Genomic DNA, 11,364 nt, shown 5'->3' with positions numbered 1-11,364 from the left:
GTGTGTGTATGTATATATAATAATACATTACATTTATAAGCGCCTTTCAAAACACTCAAGGACACTTTACAATCAAAACAAGAACAATAAAACCACAGATATATATATATATATGTGTGTGTGTGTGTGTGTGTGTGTATATGTATATATATGTATATGTGTGTGTGTGTGTGTGTGTGTGTGTGTGTGTGTATCCCCCCCCCTGTTAATTTTCATTAATTTATTTTTTTTCCACCAGAGGTACACCAACAATTTTACCTTCTTTTGTCTTTTGGTTTCAGGCCAACTCTGAGGAATTCATTCCAATTTTTGCTAACAACCCGCGGGAGCTCAAAGCCTACCTCGAGCACATGATTGAGGTGGATCCCAATTCGTCTCAAGGTGTTTATGACACATTGCTGGAGCTCCGACTGCAAGACTGGGCACACGAAGAGGACCCTGAGGTCAGAGCAACACAACAATGAAGTGATGAAGCATTTGTTTTATGTATCCTGTTGATGCAGTTTGTACAGTACTCGTGTACTGTGTTTGGTGCAGGGTTTTTTTTTTTTGTGGAGCAATGTGTTTCATTGATTTGATAAATACAGATTTTTTTGTTGGAATGCATTTCATAATTATCTTTTTTTGATTTAAAAAAAATATATAAATTTATTTTTTTAATTTTTAACATGAACTGTTTGCAGAGAAAAAAGATCTTGCAGGATGAAGCATTGTCACTCCTGAGGAGTGACAATACTGTGTTTGATAAAGCCCTGGTCCTCTGTCAGATGCACAATTTTAAAGAGGGTGTCCTTTACCTGTATGAGAAGGGCAAACTGTAAGTACACAATACAGTCCATGCATGCAAATCATGTTGCAGAACAGATTTTTTTGCCTTCACTCCACGTTCATACCTCACACTCCTATGAGTTGACAGTGCACCAAACTCGACATTGACACATGCAAGTATGCAGACCTCGAGAATTATGTAAGAATAATGACGGGGTACCTGCCCTTCGTGGTCTCCGGCCCAGCTCCTAACCCACTCCTGGTCCCTGGTTAAGTGCAACTGTTTCGGCCACTTATGCCGCCCTCCACTGCCTTGACTGTTTTTCTTGGCGTGGTTCACGATGACATGTTGGATGATATGCTTTTCTTATGGTGAATTGTGGTGGGTCTATGTGACGACCCAGAAGGGAGACCCATTCACCATGAACCTGGAGCTTTAAGGGAAGGGAGGGAGTTGTTTCTGGGTTCAAAGTGCTGACAGACTGATGACTTTTAAAGGGGTGAACAAAGGTAGTTTCCTGTATCTTAGGGAAACCGTTTTGTTGTGGAGAGTAAACGAGACATGACTTGCCTTTGTCTCATCATCTCATCATTTGCCACATCTCCCATGGTTCACGCGGGGTCTTAAAAAAATCTTACAAGCATTGAATTTATAAATTTGGAAATTATCCCTTACTAAGTCTTAATTTTTGATATCTGGGTCTTAAAATGTGTGCTGGATGTAACTTGTCTGTGTCTCACATTTTCTCAAAAGTGTCTTATTTTAATTCAACAGCGTAGCTGAAATGAATGGTACAGGGGAGCGAATCATTGAAAGCACAAAAAAACAGCCCCTGGTCGCAATCTGTGGTCAAAATACAATGAAAGTTCACTGAAAAGCACGCGCTACAACACCACTGCACAAACGCCCTCCAGCACCGATGTTTTTCACTTTGCCTGTTGTGTCTGCTCTGTGCTGGTGTTGTAGCTCCATTCTTCCATCCTCCACGTCGGAGAAATACATTAACACAAACACACAGATTTTATTTCTTTGTTGCTGATATGGCTGTGTAATAGGTTTAATAAGTTTTTTAAAGTAGTCTTAAATACTGTAGGTCTTAACTTGAAGGAACATGTAGGAACCCTGATCTCCACATGACCGTCGTTTGCTTTTTACCCCACAGGTACCAACAGATCATGCACTACCACATGCAGAATGAGGTGTATGATAAAGTGGTTGAAGCTTGTAAACGTTACGGTGACCAGGAAGGTTGCCTGTGGGAACAAGCCCTGGGCTACTTTGCCAGAAAAGAAGAAGACTGCAAGGCCTACATCAGTGAGGTTTTGGGTCACATTGACCAAAATAATCTGATGCCTCCTTTGCTTGGTATGTTTTAAAGTCTACATGTCATTTTTTTGCCCGTTGAAAAAAAAAAAAAAACCTCATAAATTTGAGCTTGATCACTGTGTGATTGCAGTAGTGCAGACGCTGGCACACAACTCGACAGCAACCCTTTCCGTTATCAAAGACTACTTGATCAACAAGTTACAGAGGGAGAACCAACAGATTGAGGATGATGAACGTAAAATATGCCAATATCGGGAAGAAACTGCTCATCTACGCTCTGAGATTCAGGAGCTCAAGACAAGGTGGGTTAATAGGAGTTTGTTGTACCTTTAGTTTTTGCTGCACCGCACAGTGGTAATACGAAGATGGTCCACAATCAGTTCCGTGACACTGTTCGAATGTTGATTAAGTGGGTTTTCAAAACATTATTTCCTCTTAAAAATCAATGATACAGTACTTGGAATAGTTCTCTGTAAAATCCAAGCTGTTGCAATCTTAAAAACCATATTTGTCATTTCTGGTGATCATTGACATTATTTTTAAATAGTGTATGCAATGCGACTCAAAAGCAACATAACAGGTTGTGTTCTCTGTTAACCAGAGTGCCATTCAAGATTTAGAAGTTAGAAGAAAATTGCATTTATCTGGTAACTTCACTTTAAAATCACTTGGCTCTGTCTCATTCATTTGTTCAGCTAACAACCGGGGGGCAGAGCTAGGGGCTTGCAACTCGGCGGTCGTCTACTTGTTCAAAGAAAAGTGAGCGCCGCCACAATGATTAAAAAAAGTGGCACTTTCACTCATGGATGCAGCATTTTATCACCAAACTATCGAATTACGGCACACTGAACACCCATTGCCCCCCCAAAAAAAAACTCCCGACCGCCTTTTAAAGCTTAGCAGTGCATTCAAGGATGTGCCTCTGAGAAGCTAACATGTTAGCTTCCACTATTCTGTGTTAACACTGCAGCTCTACTTTGACATGATAGCGTTTTTGTGTGTCTTCGTCTTATCACCTGCCAAGCCTTGGGTGGGCAAACTTGTAGTTTTGCGTAAATTAGTTGCTCTGTCAGATCAAAATCCAAAATTCAGAAGACTTAACTTGGACACGCTTTCATTAATTAATTAATTGCATTTTCATTAATTAATCCTCCTGCTAAATTACCATATTTTCATGACCATACGGCGCACCGTATTAGAAGGCGTAGTGTCAGTTTCGGGTGCTATTTCTGTATTTAACACATACACAAGATGCATTGTATATTTGGACGCAGGCATGGTAAAAACATACACTAGCATACATGCATGCTAGCGTATTGTTTTTAAAAAGGCAGCGGCAATAAAACTGAGTTCGGTTGTATTTAACAATGTGCTCACGTTATTTTTTGAACAATTCTTATTATCAAGTCCATCAAAATCCGAATCTTCCGTATCCAAAATGAAAAGCTAGGCAAGTTCACAATCAAACGCGCCAGGTTCCCGGTCATTGTGTCGGCTGCAAAATGCTATCTTGGTTGACTCTTCAACAGTTGTAAACAAGTCAATACACTCACCAGATAAACCAACCTCCTCACTTCCCATTCTCAAAGCCTGCTCCTTTTTGACTCCCAGCCACCGTTGGAAGCCGACTGTTTTTTTTTTTTATCCTTCCTGGTCCTAGAAACCACAATGATATTGTCCCTTCTTTGTTTTTATTTCACAACACTGTTTTTGTTTTTTAACTTGATTTGGCTCAGTGTGTGTGCTTGTGCCGCTGCTGCGTGACTTAAGCACATTCTTGATGCCAATTGGCTGTTGGCCATGAAATGCCATGAAAGGTTTACACCAGCAAACCGAAATGGACGAAGGAGCAAAATTGTTGCTTCAAAATTAAATTCGCGCCACCCAGCACACAACCGTGCCTGACCAGAAATACTCAGCTTGCATTTGACCATGAAACACAAAATTCTCCAGACTAGACTAGGCTAGTCTAGTCTCGTCTTGTCGAGTTTCAAGAATTTCGAGTGCCTGACCGAAGCTCGGCCTTAGCAGCCAGCCCCCGATGAAAAAAAAAAATCTTGTTTTGTTCCTCGTGGGTGAGGGTCGACAGAGGGCAAAACATTGTGACCTTGGACACCCAAGATCACCTGGGACATCCCTGGGTGCGCTTGCCACCCGCCAAATTACGATATATTTCCCTTGGGGTTTTTTTTTTTCTTCTCTTTACTACAATGTGGTTAAAAATAAATATGATGCAATATCCAAACAAATAAAAACACACAGAAATAAAACACTTGAAAAAATCATAACTATTGCTCATTAACTGTACCAGAGGAGGGGGAAGGAAGGGTAGAGGACTACAGCTCCGAATTGGAAAAGGTTTTCTTCCAGAATAACATGGAGAAAATCTGAGACAGTGTTTCTTCTTTAAAATAATTGATTTTTGTACACCGAGGGAAAATACGTCTTTTTCTGTTTAAAAAAAAAATTAAAATAAAAAATAATAATATAATAATTACATAACGTGCTAACCAGTCGCCACTCGTGTTGCCCCTGGTGAAACTCGTATTTATTGTTAAACAAAAAGCCTGTTGCTCCAATGGCGTGTCTTCTAATGATTAATAGTCAAGAAGGTCGGTCACACATGGAAACTCAAATAAGTGGATGTTGTTCATCTATTGGTGCCCTGCGATTGAGGATAAGCTGATTTCGAAAATGTATGTATGGATGAATAAGCCAGTTCTGTCCTGGGCTGCTCCCTAGACACTCTGGAGGAGGTGGGCAACAGGAGGATGCTAACTAAGCTAAAGCTATGATGGACAGTCCCTCCCACCCCCTCCAGCCCGCCCTGACAGCACTAGGTAGCTCCTTCAGCCAGAGACTGTTACACCCGCGCTGCAAGAAGGAGAGATACCGCCGCTCGTTCCTACCCACTGCTGTCAGGCTGCTGAATAAAAAATAAAATAAAATGATGTGGAAGACAATTGTAAATAGCACTGCGACCTTATGCATATCTGTATTTATATTGCACTTAATTGAACAGTGTTTGTTTTCTTTTCTTCTTTCTCCCCATTATCTTGCTGCTGTGGACTGTAAATTTCCCCATTGTAGGACAAATAAAGGATATCTTAATCTTAATCTTAATAAATTTCTTTAATTTTACAAAATTGTAAGAGAACAATACAGTCATACCTCGGTTTTCGACCATGATCCGTTCCAGAAGGCTGTTCGAAAAGCGATTTGTTCGAAATCCGAAATTATTTTATGAGCCCATTATTAGGGGCTAGCTAATACGCTATGCAGAAATAACATAAAAACAGTCAGATTTGCGTGAATCACAACAAACACGTCTGCTCACAATGAACGCTACACGAGGAAGCGTCACTTCCTCGTGTAAGGAAGCCGAGAGGAGTCAAGTGGCATATTCAGGTTTGCTCAGTTTGGTCGAAAACCGGTTTTTGGTCGTAATCCGAGGCGTAAAAATCTCGAATTTTCTGGTCGAGAACAGAGACGTTCGAAAACCGAGGTTTGACTGTACATGGAAAACAGAAGGTCTGGATACGTTCCTCTTTACATTTTAATTATGAAGTGCAAGTAATAATTCAAGTGCGGTGTGGTATGCACAGCTATTATTATTCTGTCTCCCAAGCGATCTGTGCATGAAAAGTCAGACACTTACTAACACTGTAACTCAAATCAATATATACCCACAGTGCCAAAATATTCCAGAAGACCAAGTGTAACATGTGCAACAGTCCCCTGGAGCTGCCATCCGTTCACTTCCTGTGCAGCCACTCCTTTCACCAACACTGCTTCGAAAGTTATGCAGACAACGAGACTGAGTGCCCAACGTGTGCTCCAGAAAACCGCAAGGTCATGGACATGCTACGTGCCCAGGACCAGAAGCGTGACCTGCATGACCGCTTCAATAGACAGGTACTAACACCACTGTAATAAACTCAAGATTTAAAGAAAAAAAAAAAGTTGTACACTCCATTCAGTGGAATGCTGTAAATGCTACATAAACTTGTGATGAGACCATATGTAGAAATAAATGTGTGTATGCATGCAAATATATACACACACATACACCCACACCCACACAATAGAGTAGCAATAAGATTACCATTAAGACATGGGATCAATAACCACTATCGTTTGTAGTATTGTTAAGATCTCGTCGATAGCCATCCCTAAATGACGATGTTGAGAATTCAAGACGAACATCGGATAGGTTTCTCACATTTAATACCGGGATGAAATAGTGATGAATATGTTGGTTGTTTTGTTTTAAATAATAATAATAATAATAATTTTGACTTTCATGTGTAGGGGCATTTTGAAATAGGAATCTTGTTCGTTGCTGCATCAGAAATGATTACACGGTCTGTATCGTTATTGTTTTTATGCTTTTTTTTTCCCCCAATAACTGGTCAGCTAATTTAGATTTGAATTCATTACAGACTTGACCCACGCATACTCAAGGTTCAGCACCAATGAATTATGTTGTTTCTTTTTTCCAATTTAAAAAAAATAATAAATTGGGTTAAATCTCCACTCTTTCCCTGCCCCCCATGCATATCAACACGAAACACGACACACAAAAAGATTCACCATTCTCGAAACAAATCCTCCCGACGCAGAAATCTCCCGTGATCTCTGAAAAACAAGAAAGAACAGACACTCCTAGAGATGTGATGATGTCTGCATTCCCCAGACGGCAAGGAGCGTTTTTCAAAGCAAGTCTATTTTGACCACAATGCTTCCATTGCCGAACCTATTCAGAAACACTTGGTGCATATCAGGAAGTTTCTCTTCTTTTTTGTTTTTGTGATTACCGTATTGGCCCGAATATTAAAACGGTGTTTTTTGCATTGAAATAAGACTGAAAAAGTGGGGGTCGTCTTATATTCGGGGTCGAGACATTATACCCATTCACGGCGCTAGATGGCGCCAGATATCAATGAAGCGAATGCTGAACTTCATTCCCCAGGCCAAAGTGTACCCCTGTCACGAAGAATAAAAATAAAAATAGCGGTAGCACGAAGAAGAAAAATAAAAAATAGTGGTAAGAAAGAAAAGAGAAGAAAATAATAGAAGAGATAAAAGAAAATGGAGAAACGTAGCGACAATCTGGAGAAAAGTGGGTCGAAGATGGGCCAGGTTAACCGGCAGCTGAGAAGTTATGATGTAATTTACATTTCAAAAACCAGAAGCCATTCATTTACGAATGTGATTGCACTTCAGTTTACATATTTAAAGTTCAGATATTAAGATTTGAATGAGGCAAAATAACATGCTTTTTCTCTCAAATATATTGTTAGAATCATTTGTTTCAGATGTACTGTAATTATTTTCTGTATAAAAATTAATTTGGTGTTCAAGAAGTCTTTTTTCAAACTTGAGTCTTGAAAAAGAGGGGGTCGTCTTATAATCAGGGCCGTCTTATATTCGGGCCAATGCGGTACTCAATATTTCTGCCTCTGAGAACTAACAAGATCAGTGGTGGAACAGAATGTGTATGCTTGGTGCTCTCTTGTCGAGAATATTGGAGCACCCCATACACAGAATGTCGGCTTTTGAGAAAATTTAATGCTTTTAGGTGTGCCTTATAGTGAGAAAAATACGGTACAATCCAGTTTGTCACTGAGTACAGTACTAGTGTGGAGTTACACCGACAGTACACAGAACTCTCATCCAGCGTGTTGTTGAAGTTCTGACAAATCAACCGGCAGACTTGTGCTTTTCTTTCATAAATCATAACCATAAAAAGAAATGCTACCGATATTCAACCAGCACAGGAGAACAATACACATGCTGCATGAACTTCCAGTAGATTAAGTGTTCAACATTTATACAGACCGTATTGTTATTGTGGGTGCTTTTACTTGGCTAGTGGATATATCCATGTAATGTTGCAATTTTACCTTTACCGTCAAGACTTGGAAAAATATATTTTGGAATTCAGACTAAATTGTGGGCAGCAGGGCTCGGTGCTAGAGTGATCGTTTCCCAAACCAGATGTTTGGGGTTCGACCCCTGGCCATTGCGACTATGTCGAAGTGTCCTTCTGCAAGACACCGAACCCTCTGTCGCTCCTGATGCTGCGTCATCAGTCAGTAAATGAGGGAACACTATGAGGCATTTTGCATACCGAAGGTAGAAAACCACTTTACAAGCCCATTTACCCACTGTATTTTTTTAAGATGTCCACTGCGTGTTATTACGTGGATGTTATTGAAGGAAAATGTAAGCTCTTTGTTCTTTCGGTTTTCAGTTACAGAGCTCTCATGATGGATTCTCTGTGGTGGCTGACTACTTTGGCCGAGGAGTTTTTAACAAACTCACTCTTCTTACGGACCCACCTGGCAGCAAACCTGTTGGGAATCTTGAAGTGAATTTGCAGAGAGATCTTCTCATCCGCACCAAGAGGAACTGCTAAAATAAAAATCATGATACTCATTCACACCAAGAAGAACTGCAAATTTCCCCAGTGTGGGACTAATAAAGGTTATCTTAAAAAAACATACATATTTGTGATTTGTGTCTGGTCTGTGGTTAACTGTATTTATGTCCAGGTTTCATCTGCAATGTTTCTCAATCATGTCTTACTATGTACATTTACATTTGATCCCTTCGACTTCTTTTCAGTACTTGTAAGGAACTTACTCTCGTCCCTTGTCTGGTTTGTGATTCAATAAATACATGATGTTAACTCTGGTGTTTGTCAGAATTACAGATGAAAAATTTGGGGGAAAAACGGTGTTGTGTTATATCTGAGTTGCAAATATATGGAAAACTGGTTTCTGTGAAAGCCAAATTTGTGGGTCAACTGGTGAAAAGATGCCAATCTTGGCCACATTAGTAACATATACTTGGAAAAAATTGTTGATTCTCCCTGTTAATGAAATAAAATCGCCCAGTGGTCACAGAAATATTTGAAATCTAGCAAAAACATTTAGAAATACCGTCAAAATGTAATGATAACCAACCATTGAAAATCAGATGTAGCTTTTAATTTGTGGTTCAACAGAATTAGTAAAAAAACAACAACTTATGAAACAGGTCTGGATGAAAATGATGGTACATCTAGAAGAGTTTGAAAATAATTTGACTATCAGGACATGTTTGACCAAGGTGTGTCCTCTAGGACAAAGATCTATCATCAGCATTTTTTTTCATTAAAAAAAAACCCTGCCTATGCCTTCTTCATGAGCCTGTTGACCTCGTTTCTGCTCATCATTACTTTTCCTGAATTCAGAAAAGTGAGTGATTCCTTTGCTTGGTGGTTTTTAAAATGTCCTCATTTAGTGGTTAACCATTAATTACTACATCTCAAATTGTTATCATTTATGTCATTTTGGAGAAGTAGTAGTCATTTCAAGGACGAATGTAGTCCTACATTGACAAAAACAGTCACCCAAAAAACAAGTAAACCATCTTTTCTCATTCTGAATGCTGTAGTGTAGTACATGACAAAAGCTAGGTCTCTAACAACTACACCACTAACTTTGATCACACGTGAATTTGAACAAGAAGGAGTCATTTTCAAGACAAACATAGCCCTACATTGACAAAAATATTCACCAAAAAATAAAACACCTTTTTCTTGTTCTGATTGCTGTAATACATGACAAAGGGAGGTCTCAAATTTTCCCATTGAGCCTCGCCTGATTGTAACCACGCCAGTGGTCAGGGAGCAGGTGCATTGACCTATTTGAACAGCCCGCCGTCTGCACTCTCTCTCCTCTGTAGCCTTTCCAACAGTGATGAGAAATGAATCTTCAAGATGTTTCATTAACTCGTGTTCACTGAGGACTCTTTGTTTAAGAGTGGGCTGAAACCATACTGACTTGCTATTTCATAAACCTCTTTCTTTAAAACAACACTGCCATCTAGAAGAGTCAAAAATTACAACTGGTTCATGAAGCAAATGGGAAGCTTCATTTTCTCATCACTACTTTCCACCACCACAATGTGTCCCCATGTTGCAAGGTTGTGTATGGACTAAGCGTAAACTGCCGTTGAGTAGCGTTCAGTTTTGTGCTCTGTGTCAACATCTTTGGAGCTTCTTCAAAGTTGCACTGTATTAATTTAGAACACAAACTCTTTTGACAAGATAATCCATCCCACCTCACTGGTGTGGCAAATCAAGATGCTGATGAGAGAGCATGGTTATTGCACAGGTGTGCCTTAGACTGACCACAATAAAATACACCTGTGAAATTTGCAGCTTAATCACACACCACAGATGTTGCAAGTTTTGAGGGAGCATGCATTTGGCATGCTGACTGCAGGAATGTCCACCAGAGCTGTTGCACATGAATTGAATGTTCATTTTGTTTATCATAAGTCATCTTCCAAAGGCGTTTTAGACAATTCGGCAGAATATCCAAATGGGCCTTAGGATCTGTACACTATTCGTGGAAGTTGAAAACATCCGTGTTCTTGCATGGCCAACATACTCCCGAACATGTCACCTATTTAGCATGTTTGGGAATGATCTGTATTGGCACGAATGACTGTGTGTTCCAGTTCCTGTCAATATCCAATAACTTGGCACAGACATTGAAGAGGAGTGGACCAACATTCCAAAGGCCACAATCAATAACCTGATCAACTCTGCAAAGAAGATGCCTGAGGCAAATGGTGGTCTCACCACAAGGTTCTCACTGCTTTTCTGACCCCCTAAAATTCCACAATAAAGCAAAACTGCACATTTCAGAGTGGCCTTTTATTATGGCCAGCCTAAGGCACACCTGTGCGATAATCATGCTATTTAATCAGCATCTTGACATGCTACACCAGCGATGTTGGAATGGCTTAGCTCAACAAAGAAATGCACAATAAAACATTTTGACAGATGTTGCAACGGGTGCTTCAAATCAACCAGCAGGTAAACCAGTCAGCAGGTTTACAAGCTAGCACCCAGGAGTTCAATTACCTGCTGGTTGATTAGAAGCACCTCTGGCTAAAGCCAAATTGTGGCACGAATTTTACTTTCTGGCCCTGGATTTGACACCTATTTTAGTGGGCAACCATTGCCAATCACTACAGCAATCAGAATGATAAAATGTGTTTTTTTTTTTTTTTTTTATTTTGAGTGAATATTTTGATGTAGGGTTCCCATTCTTTTCTTGAAATTATTTTCCAGGACTTCCCGGACTTTTCCATCTGCTACATCCATCCATCCATCCATTCGCTGATCCGCTTATCCTCATACGGATTACGGGGCATGCTGGAGCCTATCCCAGCTGTCTTCGGGCAGTAGGTGGGGGACACCCTGGACT

At 40.0% G+C, this 11,364-nt stretch overlaps 1 protein-coding gene across 1 annotated transcript in view; it reads left to right on the top strand.

Annotated features, from left to right (window-relative positions):
* The window catches only part of vps11 (VPS11 core subunit of CORVET and HOPS complexes), a 23,880-nt gene extending 15,091 nt beyond the window's left edge, over positions 1–8,789 (top strand). The window contains exons 11-17 of the mRNA XM_019876234.1: positions 282–443; positions 684–817; positions 1,932–2,134; positions 2,226–2,397; positions 5,788–6,010; positions 8,352–8,559; positions 8,593–8,789. Of these exons, the coding sequence (XP_019731793.1) occupies positions 282–443; positions 684–817; positions 1,932–2,134; positions 2,226–2,397; positions 5,788–6,010; positions 8,352–8,516 (1,059 nt within the window). The 3' untranslated portion in view covers positions 8,517–8,559; positions 8,593–8,789. The remainder of the gene's footprint in view (positions 1–281; positions 444–683; positions 818–1,931; positions 2,135–2,225; positions 2,398–5,787; positions 6,011–8,351; positions 8,560–8,592) is intronic.
* Positions 8,790–11,364: the final 2,575 nt, after the last annotated feature.

The sequence above is a fragment of the Hippocampus comes genome, unplaced genomic scaffold (assembly GCF_001891065.2).
Source record: "Hippocampus comes isolate QL1 unplaced genomic scaffold, H_comes_QL1_v1.1 scaffold119, whole genome shotgun sequence".
NCBI classification, from domain to species: domain Eukaryota; kingdom Metazoa; phylum Chordata; class Actinopteri; order Syngnathiformes; family Syngnathidae; genus Hippocampus; species Hippocampus comes.
This window is presented reverse-complemented; position numbering and strand designations above follow the sequence as displayed.